This window comes from Anomaloglossus baeobatrachus, chromosome 4 (genome assembly GCF_048569485.1).
Source record: "Anomaloglossus baeobatrachus isolate aAnoBae1 chromosome 4, aAnoBae1.hap1, whole genome shotgun sequence".
Classification (NCBI taxonomy): Eukaryota; Metazoa; Chordata; class Amphibia; order Anura; family Aromobatidae; genus Anomaloglossus; species Anomaloglossus baeobatrachus.
Window position 1 is genome coordinate 21,815,966 of NC_134356.1, and position 23,081 is coordinate 21,839,046.

At 53.3% G+C, this 23,081-nt stretch overlaps 2 protein-coding genes across 9 annotated transcripts in view; one reads left to right on the top strand and one right to left on the bottom strand.

Moving 5' to 3' along the window:
* CNOT4 (CCR4-NOT transcription complex subunit 4) overlaps positions 1 to 3,546 on the bottom strand; it is a 114,187-nt gene extending 110,641 nt beyond the window's left edge. For all 7 annotated transcript variants that reach the window (XM_075343818.1, XM_075343816.1, XM_075343813.1 and 4 more), the window contains exon 1: positions 3,340 to 3,546. The gene's annotated coding sequence lies outside the window, so the exon portion shown is untranslated. The remainder of the gene's footprint in view (positions 1 to 3,339) is intronic.
* Positions 3,547 to 4,395: 849 nt separating this feature from the next.
* The window catches only part of NUP205 (nucleoporin 205), a 74,113-nt gene continuing 55,427 nt past the window's right edge, over positions 4,396 to 23,081 (top strand). The window contains exons 1-8 of one of the 2 annotated variants that reach the window (XM_075343821.1): positions 4,396 to 4,468; positions 7,513 to 7,655; positions 8,999 to 9,170; positions 10,583 to 10,727; positions 11,007 to 11,166; positions 11,322 to 11,550; positions 18,363 to 18,527; positions 18,605 to 18,780. In XM_075343821.1, coding sequence (XP_075199936.1) covers positions 4,441 to 4,468; positions 7,513 to 7,655; positions 8,999 to 9,170; positions 10,583 to 10,727; positions 11,007 to 11,166; positions 11,322 to 11,550; positions 18,363 to 18,527; positions 18,605 to 18,780 — 1,218 coding nt within the window. In that variant the 5' untranslated portion in view covers positions 4,396 to 4,440. The remainder of the gene's footprint in view (positions 4,469 to 7,512; positions 7,656 to 8,998; positions 9,171 to 10,582; positions 10,728 to 11,006; positions 11,167 to 11,321; positions 11,551 to 18,362; positions 18,528 to 18,604; positions 18,781 to 23,081) is intronic. The other variant, XM_075343820.1, reaches the window with a different exon arrangement.

Here is a 23,081-nt window from a genome sequence, read left to right on the forward strand (position 1 = left end):
AGGAAGAAAGGTCCGCGGGGAAGAGAGGCCGTCCGCGGGGAAGAGGAGGAAGAGAGGTCTGCGGGGAAGAGAGGCTATCCGCGGGGAAGAGGAGGAAGAAAGGTCTGCGGGGAAGAGAGGCTATCCGCGGGGAAGAGGAGGAAGAAAGGTCTGCGGGGAAGAGAGGCTATCCGCGGGGAAGAGGAAGAAGAAAGGTCTGCGGGGAAGAGAGGCTATCCGCGGGGAAGAGGAAGAAAAGTCTGCGGGGAAGAGGAAGAAAGGTCTGCGGGGAAGAGAGGCTATCCGCAGGGAAGAGGAAGAAAGGCGAGGAGACGGTCTGCAGGGAAGGAAAGAAGGCCATCCAGAGGGAAGAGGAAGAAAGGCGAGGAGACTGTCTGCGGGGAAGAGAGGCCATCCGAGGGGAAGAGGAAGAAGTCGAGAAGATGGTCTGCAGGAAAAGGAAGCAGGCCGCCTACGGGAAAGAAGGAAGGGAGGGAGGGCGCCTACGGGAAAGAAGGGAGGGAGGGAGGCCGCCTACGGGAAAGAAGGGAGGGAGGGAGGGCGCCTACGGGAAAGAAGGGAGGGAGGGAGGCCGCCTACGGGAAAGAAGGGAGGGAGGGAGGCCGCCTACGGGAAAGAAGGGAGGGAGGGAGGCCGACCTACGGGAAAGAAGGAAGGGAGGGAGGGCGCCTACGGGAAAGAAGGGAGGGAGGGAGGCCGCCTACGGGAAAGAAGGAAGGGAGGGAGGGCGCCTACGGGAAAGAAGGAAGGGAGGGAGGGCGCCTACGGGAAAGAAGGAAGGGAGGGAGGGCGCCTACGGGAAAGAAGGGAGGGAGGGAGGGCGCCTACGGGAAAGAAGGGAGGGAGGGAGGCCGCCTACGGGAAAGAAGGGAGGGAGGGAGGCCGCCTACGGGAAAGAAGGGAGGGAGGCCGCCCTACGGGAAAGAAGGGAGGGAGGGAGGCCGACCTACGGGAAAGAAGGGAGGCCGCCTACGGGAAAGAAGGGAGGGAGGGAGGCCGCCTACGGGAAAGAAGGGAGCGAGGGAGGCCGCCTACGGGAAAGAAGGGAGCGAGGGAGGCCGCCTACGGGAAAGAAGGGAGCGAGGGAGGCCGCCTACGGGAAAGAAGGGAGCGAGGGAGGCCGCCTACGGGAAAGAAGGGAGCGAGGGAGGCCGCCTACGGGAAAGAAGGGAGCGAGGGAGGCCGCCTACGGGAAAGAAGGGAGCGAGGGAGGCCGCCTACGGGAAAGAAGGGAGCGAGGGAGGCCGCCTACGGGAAAGAAGGGAGCGAGGGAGGCCGCCTACGGGAAAGAAGGGAGCGAGGGAGGCCGCCTACGGGAAAGAAGGGAGCGAGGGAGGCCGCCTACGGGAAAGAAGGGAGCGAGGGAGGCCGCCTACGGGAAAGAAGGGAGCGAGGGAGGCCGCCTACGGGAAAGAAGGGAGCGAGGGAGGCCGCCTACGGGAAAGAAGGGAGCGAGGGAGGCCGCCTACGGGAAAGAAGGGAGCGAGGGAGGCCGCCTACGGGAAAGAAGGGAGCGAGGGAGGCCGCCTACGGGAAAGAAGGGAGGGAGGGAGGCCGCCTACGGGAAAGAAGGGAGGGAGAGAGGCCGCCTACGGGAAAGAAGGGAGGGAGGGAGGCCGCCTACGGGAAAGAAGGGAGGCCGCCTACGGGAAAGAAGGGAGGGAGGCCGCCTGCGGGAAAGGAGGGAGGCCGCCTACGGGAAAGGAGGGAGGCCGCCTATGGGAAAGAAGGGAGGGAGGGAGGCCGCCTACGGGAAAGAAGGGAGGGAGGGAGGCCGCCTACGGGAAAGAAGGGAGGGCGCCTACGGGAAAGAAGGAAGGGAGGAAGGCCGCCTGCGGGAAAGGAGGAAGGGAGGGAGGCCGCCTGCGGGAAAGGAGGAAGGGAGGGAGGCCGCCTGCGGGAAAGGAGGGAGGGAGGCCGCCTGCGGGAAAGAAGGGAGGGAGGCCGCCTGCGGGAAAGAAGGGAGGGAGGCCGCCTGCGGGAAAGAAGGGAGGGAGGCCGCCTGCGGGAAAGAAGGGAGGGAGGCCGCCTGCGGGAAAGAAGGGAGGGAGGCCGCCTGCGGGAAAGAAGGGAGGGAGGCCGCCTGCGGGAAAGAAGGGAGGGAGGCCGCCTGCGGGAAAGAAGGGAGGCCGCCTACGGGAAAGAAGGGAGGCCGCCTACGGGAAAGAAGGGAGGCCGCCTACGGGAAAGAAGGAAGGGCGCCTACGGGAAAGAAGGAAGGGAGGGAGGCCGCCTGCGGGAAAGAAGGGAGGGCGCCTACGGGAAAGAAGGGAGGGCGCCTACGGGAAAGAAGGAAGGGAGGGAGGCCGCCTGCGGGAAAGAAGGAAGGGAGGGAGGAAGGCCGCCTGCGGGAAAGGAGGGAGGGAGGCCGCCTGCGGGAAAGGAGGGAGGGAGGCCGCCTGCGGGAAAGGAGGGAGGGAGGCCGGCCTTCTATGGGAAAGAGGGAAGAGATGAGAGAGCGGTTGTGTGCCTCTATTGGAGTCCAGGCTGTGTGCCTCTATTGGGAGGTCGGGCTGTGTATATTGGAGGCAACTCTATAGCCTCTACTGGGAGGTCGGGCTGTGTATATTGGAGGCAGGGCTAGAGCCTCTACTGGGAGGTCGGGCTGTGTATATTGGAGGCAGGGCTAGAGCCTCTACTGGGAGGTCGGGCTGTGTATATTGGAGGCAGGGCTAGAGCCTCTACTGGGAGGTCGGGCTGTGTATATTGGAGGCAGGGCTAGAGCCTCTACTGGGAGGTCGGGCTGGGTATATTGGAGGCAGGGCTAGAGCCTCTACTGGGAGGTCGGGCTGTGTATATTGGAGGCAGGGCTAGAGCCTCTACTGGGAGGTCGGGCTGTGTATATTGGAGGCAGGGCTAGAGCCTCTACTGGGAGGTCGGGCTGTGTATATTGGAGGCAGGGCTAGAGCCTCTACTGGGAGGTCGGGCTGTGTATATTGGAGGACAGACTGTGTGCCTCTATTGAGAGGCCAGGCTGTGTATATTGGAGGCCAGGTATAGCCTCTCCTGGGAGGCCGGGCTGTGTATATTGGAGGAGAGACTGTGTGCCTCTATTGAGAGGCCAGGCTGTGTATATTGGAGGCTGTGCTGTGTACCTCTATTGGAGGCGGGGCTGTGCATATTGGAGGCCAGGTATAGCCTCTCCTGGGAGGCCGGGCTGTGTATATTGGAGGACAGACTGTGTGCCTCTATTGAGAGGCCGGGCTGTGTATATTGGAGGCTGTGCTGTGTACCTCTATTGGAGGCCGGGCTGTGTGCCTCTATTGGAGGCCGCTCCCCAGCCCGGACATAACGTGAGTGAGGCTGCGGCCTGTGACAGGATCCCCCCGCTGCTCTTACCTCGCACCGCCTCCTGGCCGCTCACACTGGGTGCTGGGATGGTAATGGCGGGCACTGGGGGGCGGACCGCGGCTCCTCCTCCTTCTGTGGCGGTGTGTCGGATACAATCCGTGTGTGACCGGCTTGGTTACGGGAGAGCGATACAAACACCCGGGGCCTGGCTGCTCCTGTCCGGGGATCTTCACCACCAGACGGCCACCATCTTACATTACGGGGGGGGGGGGGGAGAGATACCGTTCTGGCAGCTGAGGGCGGGCCGAACGCAAAGCGCATGCGCGAAGTGCCAAAAGGAAAAAAACGAGGCCGAAGCATGCGGCGCGGAGCACGATGGGAAGTGTAGTCGCCGCTGTAGTCGAGTCTGACAGATAACAGGACTTCAGCATCACTCTGCACCTCAGGCATCGGCCAGGAGTGTTAGAATAAAGCCGCGGCCTCCTTCCCACAGATATAATGGCATAATATTACAATAAAACACGTTCTTCTCCCATCCTGCACCGAAAATGAACTACAAATCCCGACACACAGCGCACGCTTCCATATACAGCTTTACCATAGCAGAAAATTCCCATAATTGCAACAGAGTATTAATGTGGAATTTTTTGTAGGGAAATAAACTGACAAGTCACTTACTTCAACTCTGCTTTGCGTATTAGGACCTGAGGCAATGAATTATGGGTCACGTAGTTTTGGAGACTTTTGAATTGATACACTATACTCTGACTATGACTACATCTCCCACAAGGCCATGCGCTGCTGTCACATTACCAGTCCTATAAAAGGAAACGAAGCGTTAGAAGAAAAACAAGCCGCTGGGAAATGTAGTTCCTTGACAGCTAAATTAAAAGTGGAAACTCCAATCTCGAACTATATCCCCCAGAAGAGCTTGCGCTCGGTCCTTTTGTGACAGAAAACTTAATAAGATATTATAACCGAACTCTCTGTATAAATTCGGTAATGGTTTTACAGTGGTGATCGGAGAAGGGGGCGGGAGTTTTGTTTTGAGGAGGAAGTCTTAATTATTTCGGGTGCTGTACCGACAGGCGTTCGTGAAGACAGCCTGAAGAGAACAGGCGGGTTCTGACGGGAGAGTTCAGTCCCAAGATGGCAGCGCCGTTGGCGGTAAATTCAGGTAAAGACGGAAACGAACGTTCTAGGCGGACGGTGCATGTGTCCATGAGCAATGCTATTACCAGAGAGGACAGCCAGAGAGACGGGGACCCCGGAGATATAGCACATGTGGGGGCCTGAGGACAGGAGACTCACGTGTGGGGACACCAGCAGCAGAACAGTGAGTGCAGCTCCGGAGGATAATGCAGGGTGTAATTCAGGATGAGTACAGGATCAGTAATGTAATGTATGTACACAGTGACTGCACCAGCAGAATAGTGAGTGCAGCTCTGGAGTATAATACAGGAGGTAACTCAGGATCAGTAATGTAATGTATGTACACAGTGACTGCACCAGCAGAATAGTGAGTGCAGCTCTGGAGTATAATACAGGAGGTAACTCAGGATCAGTAATGTAATGTATTTACACAGTGACTGCACCAGCAGAATAGTGAATGCAGCTCTGGAGTATAATACAGGAGGTAACTCAGGATCAGTAATGTAATGTATGTACACAGTGACTGCACCAGCAGAATAGTGACTGCAGCTCTGGAGTATAATACTGGAGGTAGCTCAGGATCAGTAATGTAATGTATGTACACAGTGACTGCACCAGCAGAATAGTGACTGCAGCTCTGGAGTATAATACTGGAGGTAGCTCAGGATCAGTAATGTAATGTATGTACACAGTGACTGCACCAGCAGAATAGTGAGTGCAGCTCTGGAGTATAATACTGGAGGTAACTCAGGATCAGTAATGTATGTACACAGTGACTGCAGTAGCAGAATAGTGAATGCAGCTCTGGAGTATAATACAGGAGGTAACTCAGGATCAGTAATGTAATGTATGTACACAGTGACTGCACCAGCAGAATAGTGAATGCAGCTCTGGAGTATAATACAGGAGGTAACTCAGGATCAGTAATGTAATGTGTGTACACAGTGACTGCACCAGCAGAATAGTGAGTGTAGCTCTGGAGTATAATACAGGAGGTAACTCAGGATCAGTAATGTATGTACACAGTGACTGCAGCAGCAGAATAGTGAGTGCAGCTCTGGAGTATAATACAGGAGGTAACTCAGGATCAGTAATGTATGTACACAGTGACTGCAGCAGCAGAATAGTGAGTGCAGCTCTGGAGTATAATACAGGAGGTAACTCAGGATCAGTAATGTAATGTATGTACACAGTGACTGCAGCAGCAGAATAGTGAGTGCAGCTCTGGAGTATAATACAGGAGGTAACTCAGGATCAGTAATGTATGTACACAGTGACTGCAGTAGCAGAATAGTGAGTGCAGCTCTGGAGTATAATACAGGAGGTAACTCAGGATCAGTAATGTAATGTATGTACACAGTGACTGCAGCAGCAGAATAGTGAGTGCAGCTCTGGAGTATAATACAGGAGGTAACTCAGGATCAGTAATGTAATGTATGTACACAGTGACTGCAGCAGCAGAATAGTGAGTGCAGCTCTGGAGTATAATACAGGAGGTAACTCAGGATCAGTAATGTATGTACACAGTGACTGCAGTAGCAGAATAGTGAGTGCAGCTCTGGAGTATAATACAGGAGGTAACTCAGGATCAGTAATGTAATGTATGTACACAGTGACTGCAGCAGCAGAATAGTGAGTGCAGCTCTGGAGTATAATACAGGAGGTAACTCAGGATCAGTAATGTAATGTATGTACACAGTGACTGCACCAGCAGAATAGTGAGTGCAGCTCTGGAGTATAATACAGGAGGTAACTCAGGATCAGTAATGTAATGTATGTACACAGTGACTGCACCAGCAGAATAGTGAGTGCAGCTCTGGAGTATAATACAGGAGGTAACTCAGGATCAGTAATGTAATGTGTGTACACAGTGACTCCACCAGCAGAATAGTGAGTGTAGCTCTGGAGTATAATACAGGAGGTAACTCAGGATCAGTAATGTAATGTATGTACACAGTGACTGCACCAGCAGAATAGTGAGTGCAGCTCTGGAGTATAATACAGGAGGTAACTCAGGATCAGTAATGTAATGTATGTACACAGTGACTGCAGCAGCAGAATAGTGAGTGCAGCTCTGGAGTATAATACAGGAGGTAACTCAGGATCAGTAATGTAATGTATGTACACAGTGACTGCAGCAGCAGAATAGTGAGTGCAGCTCTGGAGTATAATACAGGAGGTAACTCAGGATCAGTAATGTATGTACACAGTGACTGCAGTAGCAGAATAGTGAGTGCAGCTCTGGAGTATAATACAGGAGGTAACTCAGGATCAGTAATGTAATGTATGTACACAGTGACTGCAGCAGCAGAATAGTGAGTGCAGCTCTGGAGTATAATACAGGAGGTAACTCAGGATCAGTAATGTAATGTATGTACACAGTGACTGCACCAGCAGAATAGTGAGTGCAGCTCTGGAGTATAATACAGGAGGTAACTCAGGATCAGTAATGTAATGTATGTACACAGTGACTGCACCAGCAGAATAGTGAGTGCAGCTCTGGAGGATAATACAGGAGGTAACTCAGGATCAGTAATGTAATGTATGTACACAGTGACTGCACCAGCAGAATAGTGAGTGCAGCTCTGGAGTATAATACAGGAGGTAACTCAGGATCAGTAATGTAATGTGTGTACACAGTGACTGCACCAGCAGAATAGTGAGTGTAGCTCTGGAGTATAATACAGGAGGTAACTCAGGATCAGTAATGTAATGTATGTACACAGTGACTGCACCAGCAGAATAGTGAGTGCAGCTCTGGAGTATAATACAGGAGGTAACTCAGGATCAGTAATGTATGTACACAGTGACTGCAGCAGCAGAATAGTGAGTGCAGCTCTGGAGTATAATACAGGAGGTAACTCAGGATCAGTAATGTAATGTATGTACACAGTGACTGCACCAGCAGAACAGTGAGTGCAGCTCTGGAGTATAATACAGGAGGTAACTCAGGATCAGTAATGTATGCACTACATCTCCCAGGCTGCCCTCTACCTGTGCTGTGATTCTCTTGCTGTTGGGCTGTCAGTGCTGTATTGATGGTGATCTATGTATTGTGATTGGTTCCAGGCGCCAGTCTGTGGGGTCCGTACAAAAACATCTGGACGACGGTGGAGAACGCGCTGCTGAAGAGACAGCCGGAGGCGGTGCACGTCCTGGACCTGCTGCTGAAGAAGCACAAACCGGACTTCATCTCTCTGTTCAAGAACCCGGTCAGTTTCTGCGCTATGATTTCGGCTCCAGCTCGTGTGTTATGACCCCGCAGTCTCAGGGATCTTCTGCGGCTCCTGAGAAGGAAGCGCTGCATTATCATTGTAGTGTCTCTCTGCCGTCGCCGAACAGCCACCTGCAACCGCAAGAGCGCTGAGAAAGACGGAGGGAGGCAAAGGGTTAAGACACTACTATAGTCTCAGGATTAGTGAGGACCCAGAGGTCAGAGCCACAGAGCAATGTATCATTTATTGAGAGGGAACTGTCCTCCATTATACTCCAGAGCTGCACTCACTTTTCTGCTGGTGCAGTCACTGTGTACATGCATTACATTACTGATCCTGAGTTACCTCCTGTATTATACTCCAGAGCTGCACTCACTATTCTGCTGGTGCAGTCACTGTGTACATGCATTACATTACTGATCCTGAGTTACCTCCTGTATTATACTCCAGAGCTGCACTCACTATTCTGCTGCTGCAGTCACTGTGTACATACATTACTGATCCTGAGTTACCTCCTGTATTATACTCCAGAGCTGCACTCACTATTCTGCTGGTGCAGTCACTGTGTACATGCATTACATTACTGATCCTGAGTTACCTCCTGTATTATACTCCAGAGCTGCACTCACTATTCTGCTGGTGCAGTCACTGTGTACATGCATTACATTACTGATCCTGAGTTACCTCCTGTATTATACTCCAGAGCTGCACTCACTATTCTGCTGGTGCAGTCACTGTGTACATGCATTACATTACTGATCCTGAGTTACCTCCTGTATTATACTCCAGAGCTGCACTCACTATTCTGCTGGTGCAGTCACTGTGTACATGCATTACATTACTGATCCTGAGTTACCTCCTGTATTATACTCCAGAGCTGCACTCACTATTCTGCTGGTGCAGTCACTGTGTACACACATTACATTACTGATCCTGAGTTACCTCCTGTATTATACTCCAGAGCTGCACTCACTATTCTGCTGGTGCAGTCACTGTGTACATGCATTACATTACTGATCCTGAGTTACCTCCTGTATTATACTCCAGAGCTGCACTCACTATTCTGCTGGTGCAGTCACTGTGTACATACATTGCATTACTGATCTTGCGTTACCTCCTGTATTATACTCCAGAGCTGCACTCACTATTCTGCTGGTGCAGTCACTGTGTATATACATTACATTACTGATCCTGAGTTACCTCCTATATTATACTCCAGAGCTGCACTCACTATTCTGCTGGTGCAGTCACTGTGTACATACATTACATTACTGATCCTGAGTTACCTCCTGCATTATCCTCCAGAGCTGCACTCAGTTTTCTCCATGTTCTCCCTTTAGGCTAAGAGCCCCCAGCAACATGAGAAGATCCAGAAGGCCGGCACCGAGGGCATCGCCATTAAGGGGCAGCAGGGAACCCGCCTTCTGCCCGAATCTCTCATCAAGGAGACTTTCATCCTGAGCGACCTGTTTAATATCGGGGAGGTGGCGGCGGTGGAGCTTCTGCTCGCGGGTGACTGCCACCCTCCTGTGTGTTGTGTGGGAGCCGCCCTCCTGTGTGTTGTGTGGGAGCCGCCCTCCTGTGTGTTGTATGGGAGCCGCCCTCCTGTGTGTTGTATGGGAGCCGTCCTCCTGTGTGTTGTATGGGAGCCGTCCTCCTGTGTGTTGTATGGGAGCCGTCCTCCTGTGTGTTGTATGGGAGCCGTCCTCCGGTGTGTTGTATGGGAGCCGTCCTCCTGTGTGTTGTATGGGAGCCGTCCTCCGGTGTGTTGTATGGGAGCCGTCCTCCGGTGTGTTGTATGGGAGCCGCCCTCCTGTGTGGTTGTATGGGAGCCGTCCTCCGGTGTGTTGTATGGGAGCCGCCCTCCTGTGTGGTTGTATGGGAGCCGCCCTCCTGTGTGGTTGTATGGGAGCCGCCCTCCTGTGTGTTGTATGGGAGCCGTCCTCCGGTGTGTTGTATGGGAGCCGTCCTCCGGTGTGTTGTATGGGAGCCGTCCTCCGGTGTGTTGTATGGGAGCCGTCCTCCTGTGTGGTTGTATGGGTGCCGCCCTCTTGTGTGGTTGTATGGGAGCCGCCCTCTTGTGTGGTTGTGTGGGAGCCGCCCTCTTGTGTGGGAGCCGCCCTCTTGTGTCGGAGCCGCCCTCTTGTGTGGGAGCCGCCCTCTTGTGTGGGAGCCGCCCTCTTGTGTCGGAGCCGCCCTCTTGTGTGGGAGCCGCCCTCTTGTGTGGGAGCCGCCCTCTTGTGTGGGAGCCGCCCTCTTGTGTGGGAGCCGCCCTCTTGTGTGGGAGCCGCCCTCTTGTGTGGGAGCCGCCCTCTTGTGTGGGAGCCGCCCTCTTGTGTGGGAGCCGCCCTCTTGTGTGGGAGCCGCCCTCTTGTGTGGGAGCCGCCCTCTTGTGTGGGAGCCGCCCTCTTGTGTGGGAGCCGCCCTCTTGTGTGGGAGCCGCCCTCTTGTGTGGGAGCCGCCCTCTTGTGTGGGAGCCGCCCTCTTGTGTGGGAGCCGCCCTCTTGTGTGGGAGCCGCCCTCTTGTGTGGGAGCCGCCCTCTTGTGTGGGAGCCGCCCTCTTGTGTGGGAGCCGCCCTCTTGTGTGGGAGCCGCCCTCTTGTGTGGGAGCCGCCCTCTTGTGTGGGAGCCGCCCTCTTGTGTGGGAGCCGCCCTCTTGTGTGGTTGTGTGGGAGCCGCACTCTTGTGTGGTTGTGTGGGAGCCGCACTCTTGTGTGGTTGTGTGGGAGCCGCCCTCTTGTGTGGTTGTGTGGGAGCCGCCCTCTTGTGTGGTTCTGTGGGAGCCGCCCTCCTATATTCAGAGGAGGGTCGTGCCTTTGTCAGACAGCTCTTCCGTACCCCGGCCTTCACCTTTCATTACCGGGGAGGGGGTGTCTGGGGACCCCCCATTTTCCTGATGTATTGACCTGTCCCCTTTATTCTAGGGGAGCACCAGCAGCCGCACTTCCCCGGTCTCACGCGGGGTCTGGTCGCTGTGCTCCTGTACTGGGATGGGAAGAGATGTGTCGCCAACTCCTTGTGCACGCTCATCCAGTCCCGCAAGGGCAAGACCTTCACTATGGACCTCAGGTACGGCGCTCCTCCTCCCGCCATTGCTTACAGGCTTTGGCGCTTTTCTAGGGGGGACCTCTGCACCCCGTCCCCCGCTCATTTTGCCCTATTAGGGCATGATGAAGGGAATGGGGGTTGCTTCCCCCAAAAAACGAGACCTTCTGTCTGCATTTACAATTGGAAGTGCAGCTCTGGAGCACAAACTGCAGCTCTTAAAATTTCGGATTGTGCATTTCTTCAACATATTATCTGGATATAAAGGGTTATGTAACCTGGGAGTGTTTTTCTCCCCCACAGCCCAGAGGTGGAGGCCATGACGACGCGTTTCACCGACGACCTGATGGACAGCGGCCTCGCGCAGAAGATCCTCACCCTGGTGTCCCAGATCAACGTGCACAATGAATTCGACAAGCTGCAGAAGGAGCGAGGCCTGGGCAACGAGAAGCACCGCAAGGAGGTAGGAAGACGGTGGGGGAGGGCTGTGCCGCCATGTGCTGTCCTGGCACGCTCCTGCCATCTAGCATGGCGGGTCATAGTGGACTTTTCCAAGCCGGGCTGCAGCCGACCTCCCCTTTAAGACGCCCTCACCCCGGTGACGTCTCTGTGCCGCAGGTCTCCGATCTTATTAAGGAAAGCCGCCAGTCACTCGCAGGAAGCCTCTTCTCCTGGGCCTGTCAGACCCCGCTGAACAAGGACGACACGCTGCTGCTGATCACACACCTGGAGAAAGTCTCTGCGGAGGCAGACGGCACCCTGGACAGCGTCAGCCTCTACCTCCTCATGGCCCTGCTCTACTGCTTCGATGTCAGCTTCTTGGAGCAGGGGACAGAGGACAGGGACGGTAGGTGACAATCTTAGGTATCTCTGTATACAGGGAGCTCCCCCTAGTGGTGGTTGCAGACAGGATATTATCATGTATCTCTGTATACAGGGAGCTCCCCCTAGTGGTGGCTGCAGACAGGATCTTATCATGTATCTCTGTATACAGGGAGCTCCCCCTAGTGGTGGCTGCAGACAGGATCTTATGTATCTCTGTATACAGGGAGCTCCCCCTAGTGGTGGCTGCAGACAGGATCTTATCATGTATCTCTGTATACAGGGAGCTCCCCCTAGTGGTGGCTGCAGACAGGGTCTTATCATGTATCTCTGTATACAGGGAGCTTCCCCTAGTGGTGGCTGCAGACAGGATCTTATCATGTATCTCTGTATACAGGGAGCTCCCCCTAGTGGTGTCTGCAGACAGGATCTTATCATGTATCTCTGTATACAGGGAGCTCCCCCTAGTGGTGTCTGCAGACAGGATCTTATCATGTATCTCTGTATACAGGGAGCTCCCCCTAGTGGTGGCTGCAGACAGGATCTTATCATGTATCTCTGTATACAGGGAGCTCCCCCTAGTGGTGGCTGCAGACAGGATCTTATCATGTATCTCTGTATACAGGGAGCTCCCCCTAGTGGTGTCTGCAGACAGGATCTTATCATGTATCTCTGTATACAGGGAGCTCCCCCTAGTGGTGGCTGCAGACAGGATCTTATCATGTATCTCTGTATACAGGGAGCTCCCCCTAGTGGTGGCTGCAGACAGGATCTTATCATGTATCTCTGTATACAGGGAGCTCCCCCTAGTGGTGGCTGCAGACAGCATCTTATCATGTATCTCTGTATACAGGGAGCTCCCCCTAGTGGTGGCTGCAGACAGGATCTTATCATGTATCTCTGTATACAGGGAGCTCCCCCTAGTGGTGGCTGCAGACAGCATCTTATCATGTATCTCTGTATACAGGGAGCTCCCCCTAGTGGTGGCTGCAGACAGGATCTTATCATGTATCTCTGTATACAGGGAGTTCCCCCTAGTGGTGGCTGCAGACAGGATCTTATCATGTATCTTTGTATACAGGGAGCTCCCCCTAGTGGTGGCTGCAGACAGGATCTTATCATGTATCTCTGTATACAGGGAGCTCCCCCTAGTGGTGGCTGCAGACAGGATCTTATCATGTATCTCTGTATACAGGGATCTCCCCCTAGTGGTGACTGCAGACAGGATCTTATCATGTATCTCTGTATACAGGGAGCTCCCCCTAGTGGTGGCTGCAGACAGGATATTATCATGTATCTCTGTATACAGGTAGCTCCCCCTAGTGGTGGCTGCAGACAGGATCTTATCATGTATCTTTGTATACAGGGAGCTCCCCCTAGTGGTGACTGCAGACAGAATCTTATCATGTATCTCTGTATACAGGGAGCTCCCCCTAGTGGTGGCTGCAGACAGGATCTTATCATGTATCTCTGTATACAGGGAGCTCCCCCTAGTGGTGACTGCAGACAGGATCTTATCATGTATCTCTGTATACAGGGAGCTCCCCCTAGTGGTGGCTGCAGACAGGATCTTATCATGTATCTCTGTATACAGGGAGCTCCCCCTAGTGGTGGCTGCAGACAGGATCTTATCATGTATCTCTGTATACAGGGAGCTCCCCCTAGTGGTGGCTGCAGACAGGATATTATCATGTATCTCTGTATACAGGGAGCTCCCCCTAGTGGTGACTGCAGACAGGATCTTATCATGTATCTCTGTATACAGGGAGCTCCCCCTAGTGGTGGCTGCAGACAGGATCTTATCATGTATCTCTGTATACAGGGAGCTCCCTCTAGTGGTGACTGCAGACAGGATCTTATCATGTATCTCTGTATACAGGGAGCTCCCCCTAGTGGTGGCTGCAGACAGGATCTTATCATGTATCTCTGTATACAGGGAGCTCCCCCTAGTGGTGGCTGCAGACAGGATATTATCATGTATCTCTGTATACAGGGAGCTCCCCCTAGTGGTGGCTGCAGACAGGATATTATCATGTATCTCTGTATACAGGGAGCTCCCCCTAGTGGTGACTGCAGACAGGATCTTATCATGTATCTCTGTATACAGGGAGCTCCCCCTAGTGGTGGCTGCAGACAGGATCTTATCATGTATCTCTGTATACAGGGAGCTCCCCCTAGTGGTGGCTGCAGACAGGATATTATCATGTATCTCTGTATACAGGGAGCTCCCCCTAGTGGTGGCTGCAGACAGGATATTATCATGTATCTCTGTATACAGGGAGCTCCCCCTAGTGGTGGCTGCAGACAGGATATTATCATGTATCTCTGTATACAGGGAGCTCCCCCTAGTGGTGGCTGCAGACAGGATATTATCATGTATCTCTGTATACAGGGAGCTCCCCCTAGTGGTGACTGCAGACAGGATCTTATCATGTATCTCTGTATACAGGGAGCTCCCCCTAGTGGTGGCTGCAGACAGGATCTTATCATGTATCTCTGTATACAGGGAGCTCCCTCTAGTGGTGACTGCAGACAGGATCTTATCATGTATCTCTGTATACAGGGAGATCCCTCTAGTGGTGGCTGCAGACAGGATCTTATCATGTATCTCTGTATACAGGGAGCTCCCCCTAGTGGTGGCTGCAGACAGGATCTTATCATGTATCTCTGTATACAGGGAGCTCCCCCTAGTGGTGGCTGCAGACAGTATCTTATCATGTATCTCTGTATACAGGGAGCTCCCCCTAGTGGTGGCTGCAGACAGGATCTTATCATGTATCTCTGTATACAGGGAGCTCCCCCTAGTGGTGGCTGCAGACAGGATCATATCATGTATCTCTGTATACAGGGAGCTCCCCCTAGTGGTGGCTGCAGACAGGATCTTATCATGTATCTCTGTATACAGGGAGCTCCCCCTAGTGGTGGCTGCAGACAGGATCTTATGTATCTCTGTATACAGGGAGCTCCCCCTAGTGGTGGCTGCAGACAGGATCTTATCATGTATCTCTGTATACAGGGAGCTCCCTCTAGTGGTGGCTGCAGACAGGATCTTATCATGTATCTCTGTATACAGGGAGCTCCCCCTAGTGGTTGCTGCAGACAGGATCTTATCATGTATCTCTGTATACAGGGAGCTCCCCCTAGTGGTGGCTGCAGACAGGATCTTATCGTATCTCTGTATACAGGGAGATCCCTCTAGTGGTGGCTGCAGACAGGATCTTATCATGTATCTCTGTATACAGGGAGATCCCTCTAGTGGTGACTGCAGACAGGATCTTATCATGTATCTCTGTATACAGGGAGCTCCCCCTAGTGGTGGCTGCAGACAGGATCTTATCATGTATCTCTGTATACAGGGAGATCCCCCTAGTGGTGACTGCAGACAGGATCTTATCATGTATCTCTGTATACAGGGAGCTCCCTCTAGTGGTGGCTGCAGACAGGATCTTATCATGTATCTCTGTATACAGGGAGCTCCCCCTAGTGGTGGCTGCAGACAGGATCTTATCATGTATCTCTGTATACAGGGAGCTCCCTCTAGTGGTGGCTGCAGACAGGATCTTATCATGTATCTCTGTATACAGGGAGCTCCCTCTAGTGGTGGCTGCAGACAGGATCTTATCATGTATCTCTGTATACAGGGAGCTCCCCCTAGTGGTGGCTGCAGACAGGATCTTATGTGTCTCTGTATACAGGGAGCTCCCCCTAGTGGTGGCTGCAGACAGGATCTTATCATGTATCTCTGTATACAGGGAGCTCCCCCTAGTGGTGACTGTAGGCAGGATATTATCATGTATCTCTGTATACAGGAAGCTCCCCCTAGTGGTGGCTGCAGGCAGGATATTATCATGTATCTCTGTATACAGGGAGCTCCCTCTAGTGGTGGCTGCAGACAGGATCTTATCGTATCTCTGTATACAGGGAGCTCCCCCTAGTGGTGGGTGCAGACAGGATCTTATCATGTATCTCTGTATACAGGGAGCTCCCTCTAGTGGTGGCTGCAGACAGGATCTTATCATGTATCTCTGTATACAGGGAGCTCCCCCTAGTGGTGGCTGCAGACAGGATCTTATGTGTCTCTGTATACAGGGAGCTCCCCCTAGTGGTGGCTGCAGACAGGATCTTATCATGTATCTCTGTATACAGGGAGCTCCCTCTAGTGGTGGCTGCAGACAGGATCTTATCATGTATCTCTGTATACAGGGAGCTCCCCCTAGTGGTGGCTGCAGACAGGATCTTATGTGTCTCTGTATACAGGGAGCTCCCCCTAGTGGTGGCTGCAGACAGGATCTTATCATGTATCTCTGTATACAGGGAGCTCCCTCTAGTGGTGGCTGCAGACAGGATCTTATCATGTATCTCTGTATACAGGGAGCTCCCCCTAGTGGAGGCTGCAGACAGGATCTTATCATGTATCTCTGTATACAGGGAGCTCCCTCTAGTGGTGGCTGCAGACAGGATCTTATCATGTATCTCTGTATACAGGGAGCTCCCTCTAGTGGTGGCTGCAGACAGGATCTTATCATGTATCTCTGTATACAGGGAGCTCCCCCTAGTGGTGACTGTAGGCAGGATATTATCATGTATCTCTGTATACAGGGAGCTCCCCCTAGTGGTGACTGTAGGCAGGATATTATCATGTATCTCTGTATACAGGGAGCTCCCTCTAGTGGTGGCTGCAGACAGGATCTTATCATGTATCTCTGTATACAGGGAGCTCCCTCTATTGTTGGCTGCAGACAGGATCTTATCATGTATCTCTGTATACAGGGAGCTCCCCCTAGTGGTGACTGTAGGCAGGATATTATCATGTATCTCTGTATACAGGGAGCTCCCTCTAGTGGTGGCTGCAGACAGGATCTTATCATGTATCTCTGTACACAGGGAGCTCCCTCTAGTGGTGGCTGCAGGCAGGATCTTATCATGTATCTCTGTATACAGGGAGCTCCCTCTAGTGGTGGCTGCAGACAGGATCTTATCATGTATTTCTGTATACAGGGAGCTCCCTCTAGTGGTGGCTGCAGACAGGATCTTATCATGTATCTCTGTATACAGGGAGCTCCCCCTAGTGGTGGCTGCAGACAGGATCTTATCATGTATCTCTGTATACAGGGAGCTCCCCCTAGTGGTGGCTGCAGACAGGATCTTATCATGTATCTCTGTATACAGGAAGCTCCCCCTAGTGGTGGCTGCAGACAGGATCTTATCATGTATTTCTGTATACAGGGAGCTCCCTCTAGTGGTGGCTGCAGACAGGATCTTATCATGTATCTCTGTATACAGGGAGCTCCCTCTATTGTTGGCTGCAGACAGGATCTTATCATGTATCTCTGTATACAGGGAGCTCCCCCTAGTGGTGGCTGCAGACAGGATCTTATCATGTATCTCTGTATACAGGGAGCTCCCTCTATTGTTGTTTGCAGACAGGATCTTATCATGTATCTCTGTATACAGGGAGCTCCCCCTAGTGGTGACTGTAGGCAGGATATTATCATGTATCTCTGTATACAGGGAGCTCCCTCTAGTGGTGGCTGCAGACAGGATCTTATCATGTATTTCTGTATACAGGGAGCTCCCCCTAGTGGTGGCTGCAGACAGGATCTTATCATGTATCTCTGTATACAGGGAACTCCCCCTAGTGGTGGCTGCAGACAGGATCTTATCATGTATTTCTGTATACAGGGAGCTCCCCCTAGTGGTGGCTGCAGACAGGATCTTATCATGTATCTCTGTATACAGGGAGCTCCCCCTAGTGGTGGCTGCAGACAGGATCTTATCATGTATCTCTGTATACAGGGAGCTCCCTCTAGTGGTGGCTGCAGACAGGGTCTTATCATGTATCTCTGTATACAGGGAGCTCCCCCTAGTGGTGGCTGCAGACAGGGTCTTATCATGTATCTCTGTATACAGGGAGCTCCCTCTAGTGGTGGCTGCAGACAGGAGCTTATCATGTATCTCTGTATACAGGGAGCTCCCTCTAGTGGTGGCTGCAGACAGGAGCTTATCATGTATCTCTGTATACAGGGAGCTCCCCCTAGTGGTGGCTGCAGACAGGATCTTATCATGTGTCTCTGTATACAGGGAGCTCCCACTAGTGGTGACTGCAGACAGGGTCTTATCATGTATCTCTGTATACAGGGAGCTGCCCCTAGTGGTGGCTGCAGACAGGATCTTATCATGTATTTCTGTATACAGGGAGCTCCCCCTAGTGGTGACTGCAGACAGGATCTTATCATGTATTTCTGTATACAGGGAGCTCCCCCTAGTGGTGGCTGCAGACAGGGTCTTATCATGTATCTCTGTATACAGGGAGCTGCCCCTAGTGGTGGCTGCAGACAGGATCTTATCATGTATCTCTGTATACAGGGAGCTCCCTCTAGTGGTGACTGCAGACAGGATCTTATCATGTATTTCTGTATACAGGAAGCTCCCCCTAGTGGTGGCTGCAGACAGGATCTTATCATGTATCTCTGTATACAGGGAGCTCCCCCTAGTGGTGGCTGCAGACAGGATCTTATCATGTATCTCTGTATACAGGGAGCTCCCTCTAGTGGTGGCTGCAGACAGGATCTGATCATGTATCTCTGTATACAGGGAGCTCCCCCTAGTGGTGGCTGCAGACAGGATCTTATCATGTATCTCTGTATACAGGGAGCTCCCTCTAGTGGTGACTGCAGACAGGATCTTATCATGTATCTCTGTATACAGGGAGCTCCCTCTAGTGGTGACTGCAGACAGGATCTTATCATGTATTTCTGTATACAGGAAGCTCCCCCTAGTGGTGGCTGCAGACAGATTCTCATGATCTAATAGAACCTTTTATTTCTTTTAACCTAGAATTGATGCAGCAGACGCCTCTTCTGACTGATAAGCAGTATGTTGCGGCCGTTCACCAGAGACTGCAGGACTCGCAGCCGTGGAAGTTGTCCGGTCTGCAGGCGGTGGTCCGGCTCGCCTGGTCGCTCGCCCTCCGGGCTATATCTCAGCTCGCTGAAGTCACCGGTACGGGGTTGCTCGCCTGTTTTATATCCTGCAGTCTTTTTGTTATTTTTTTTTATGCCACCTTCGTCGTTTCTCAGCGCTGGCGGAGTTCACAGAGGCCGATGAGGTGCTGGCGGAGATGGCCATCGGGGGGAACGCCTTCCTCTTCCTCACTGATGCCGTGGTGGGCGCCGAGCTCTTCCCACAGGAGGAATTCTTCATGCGGAGGGTCCACACCCTGGTCACTGATTTCCTCACCCGGATGCCCATGAAGGTCGGTTGTTGTTTGCTTTCTGTCCATATAAATGCATAGGTGATCATTTTTGTATCAATGCTGGTCCAATCAAATGCTCAGCCATGGACTAGACGGGACCGGCAGCACGCACGCACCTCCCGCAGTCACCATTATTCGGCGTGGGACGTAATATATTGTATTTCGGGATTAAAATGTTATATGTGCGCAAAATTGGAATTAAAAAAAAACCAAAAAAACATTGATGTAGAAATAAAAAACTAAAAGTTAAGTCTGAGAAAAGGGTAACACAAATCAAATGTATTTTCTTCGGCGCTCTATTGGGAGACCCAGACGATTGGGTGTATAGCACTGCCTCCGGAGGCCACACAAAGCAATTACACTAAAAAGTGTAAGGCCCCTCCCCTTCTGCCTATACACCCCCAGTGGGATCACTGGCTCACCAGTTTTCTGCTTTGTGCGAAGGAGGTCAGACATCCACGCATAGCTCCACTGTTTGTAGTCAGCAGTAGCTGCTGGCTCTATCGGATGGAAGAAAAGAGGGCCCATATGGGGCCCCCAGCATGCTCCCTTCTCACCCGTGATGGTGCTTGTAAGGTTGAGGTACCTATTGCTGGTACGGAGGCTGGAGCCCACATGCTGTTTTCCTTCCACATCCCCCTGAGGGGCTCTGTGGAAGTGGGATCCTGCCGGCCCCCAAGCCCTGGGGCCGGGCTCCATCCACAGACCCATAGAACCTGTTGGATTTGGAGCGGGAGTGCCGTTCAGGGACATGGCCCTGCAACTTCAGGTACTCTGTGTCCCCGGCAGGCACGGACACTCTCAGGGCTTGCTGAGCGTTATAGTGCGCCGGGGACAGTGGCGCTGTACGCTGGGGGTTAGGTCACTGCAGCTTTGCTGAGTGACGATTGTGTGTTGGGAACTACTGCGCCGACCGCTCCTGGAGCGGCGGCGCAGCTGCGACTTGTAGTGCGCCGGGGGCTTGGCGCCGACCGCGCTTGTACGGCGGCGGCGTTTTTAACTTTAGCCCCCGGCTTCTGCGGCCTAGCGCCGCTTCGTTCCCGCCCCCACCCTGTCAATCAGGGTAGGGGAGAGACGCTGCTCAATGGCTGCGCCGAGGGCTGGAGCCTTATTTACATGCTCCAGCCCTCTCACTAGGCACAAGGGGAAGCAGACTTCCCGCTCTTCGTCGGTGTACGCCCAGGGCCCGCCCCCCCTCTCCACAAGGACGCCGGCAGCCATTACACATGCGATCTGGCTGGAAGGAGGCAGCAGGCTCTGGGAGACCCAGACTAGAGGGATTTCTGGCGACCACACACCGCTCCTCAGCGGGTGGTAAGCTGCACAGTAGTGCAGGCCCCACTAGTGCCTCAGTGATATATTAGTGTACTTCTTTCTTCAGCGCTCTATTGGGAGACCCAGACGATTGGGGTATAGCTACTGCCCTCTGGAGGCCACACAAAGCACTACATTAAAAGTGCAAGGCCCCTCCCCCTCTGGCTATACCCCCCCCCCGTGATATCACGGGTTCTCCAGTTTTAGCTTTGTGTGCGAAGGAGGTCAGACATTCCATGCATAGCTCCACAGATTTTAGTCAGCAGTAGCTGCTGACTATTTCGGATGGAAGAAAAGAGGACACATATAGTGTCCCCAGCATGCTCCCTTCTCACCCCTGGATGGTGTTGTAAGGTTGAGGTACCTATTGCTGGTACAGGGCTGGAGCCTGACATGCTGTTTTCCTTCCACATCCCCTGGTAGGGCTCTGTGGAAGTGGGATCCTGCCGGCCTCTCAGCTCTGACGCCGGGCTCCATCCACAGACCCATTAGAACCTGATGGAGACGGAGCAGGAGTACGATCAGGGACAGGCCCTGCATCATACAGGTACTCTGTGTCCCCGGCAGGCACAGACACACTCCGGGCTGGCTGGGTGTTGTAGTGCGCCGGGGACCGCAACGTTGGAGCTAGTGTCCCTACAGATTACTGGGGGATTGTTTGTGTATGGGAACGCAGCGCCGACCCCCTCTGGACCGGGCGGCGCTGCTGTGACTTGTGGTGCGCCGGGGATCCGCCGTCCGCGCTTTTACGGCGGCGGCGGTTATAAATTGAGTCCCCGGCTTTTTGGGCCTAGGACGCCGGCAGCTCCGATTCGTTCCCGCCCCCACCCTGTCATTCAGGGTAGGGGAGAGACGCTGTTCGCTAGCAGCGACGAGGGCTGGAGCCTGATTTACATGCTCCAGCCCTCACACTAGGCACAGAGGGAAGCAGGCTTCCCGCTCTTAGCCAGGAACGCCCAGGGCCCGCCCCCCTTCTCTCTCAGGACGCCGGCAGCCATTACATGCAGTCTGGCTGGAGGAAGGACGCAAGGCTCTGGGAGACCTGGACTAGGGGCTATCTGGCGACCACACACCCGCTTTTTAAGCGGGCGGTAAGCGATTTTTCTGTGCTGGTCCCTCTAGTGCCTCACGGTGTATTGGTGTACTGTGTAGGATATAGAGATATTGTATTTCTTGCACTGTAAGGTCGCTTCTGGCTGCATCTCCCAGATCACTCTGTGGAAGCAACAACATGCCATCCTCAAAACGCAAGGCTGCCACGGCCAGGGCTGTGTGTACTGCGTGTGCTGCATGTGGGGCTGATCTACCAGCAGGCTCCGATGACCCCCATTGTGTGCAATGCTCCGACCCGGTGCTGCTTCGCCAGCCGGAGTCAGGAGGGAGAGTGACCCAGGCTGAGACGCTTGTCAGTTCTGCCCCGGTGACAGGGACAGACTTTGCAGTTTTTGCTGATAATATGTCTGTGTCTATGGCAAAAATCCTTGAAACCTTGCAATCTATGCATGGGGCTCAGTCTTTGGGCACGGCGAGGCCTCTGTCCTCAGGTCCCCCTCACTTGGAATTAATCCAGCCCACAGGGGAGTCCCCGGCTTCACAGGCCGAGGATTATGAGTCAGATGATAGCCCCAGCCACCCTAAGCGAGCTCGCTGGGAAAGACCCTCGACGTCATCACACTGCTCAGGGTCTCAGCGCAATCAGTCTCCCTGTGATGTGTCTGATGAGAGTGATCAGGAATCCATTCCTGGAACCCCTCTCAACCTGGATACCCCTGATGGGGATGCCATGGTAAACGACCTTATCTCAGCCATCAATAGGCTGTTGGATATTTCTCCCCCAGCCCCTTCAGCAGAAGAGGCGGCTGCGGAGCAGGAGAAGTTTCGTTTCCTTTATCCCAAGCGTAAATTGAGTGCTTTGTTGGATCACGCTGACTTCAGAGAATCAATCCAGAAGCACGACGCTCACCCAGAAAGGCGTTTCTCTAAACGATTTAAAGATACGCGTTTCCCTTTCCCCCCTGAGGTGGTCAAGCGCTGGACAGTGTCCAAAGGTAGACCCCCCGATTTCCAAACTCGCAGCTAGGTCCATAGTTGCAGTGGAGGATGGCGCTTCACTTAAAGATGCCAATGACACAGATGGACCTTTGGTTAAAATCTGTCTATGAAGCTATCGGCGCGTCGTTTGCTCCGGCATTCGTAGCCGTATGGGCACTCCAGGCTATTTCAGCTGGCTTAGCAAAAGTGGATGCTATCATACATCCAGCAGTGCCGCAAGTGGCGCACCTTACCACGCCGATGTCGGCGTTTGCGTCTTACGCTATCAATGCGGTCCTAGAATCTACCAGTCGCACCTCAATGGCGTCCGCCAATTCGGTAGTTTTGCGCAGAGCCTTGTGGTTAAAGGACTGGAAAGCAGATGCTGGTTCCAAAAAATGTTTAACCAGTTTGCCTTTATCTAGAGATAGACTGTTTGGCGAGCCATTGGCTGATATCATTAAGCAGTCTAAGGGTAAAGACTCCTCTTTACCACAACCCAGAACAACCAAACCTCAGCAGAAAAAGTGGCAGCAGAGGTTTCAGTCCTTTCGAGGTTCGGGCAAGACACCATTTACCTCGTACAAAGGGACTCAGAGGACGCAAAGAAACTCAGGTTCGTGGCGGGCTCACACGCGCCCCAAGAAAGCAAATGGAGGTACCGCTTCCAAAGCGGCTACCTCATGACTTCCAGCCCCCTCCCTCCGCATCGCCGGTCGGGGGCAGGCTCTCCCGCTTTTCCGGCATTTGGATGTCACAGGTCAAAGACCGGTGGGTGACGGACATTTTGTCTCGCGGGTACAGAATCGAGTTCAATTCTCGTCCTCCAGCTCGGTTCTTCAGAACCTCCCCACATCCAGACCGAGCAGATGCTCTGCTGCAGGCGGTGGGCTCCCTAAGAGCGGAAGGAGTGGTGATCCCAGTCCCTCCTCAGGAACAAGGGCAAGGGTTTTACT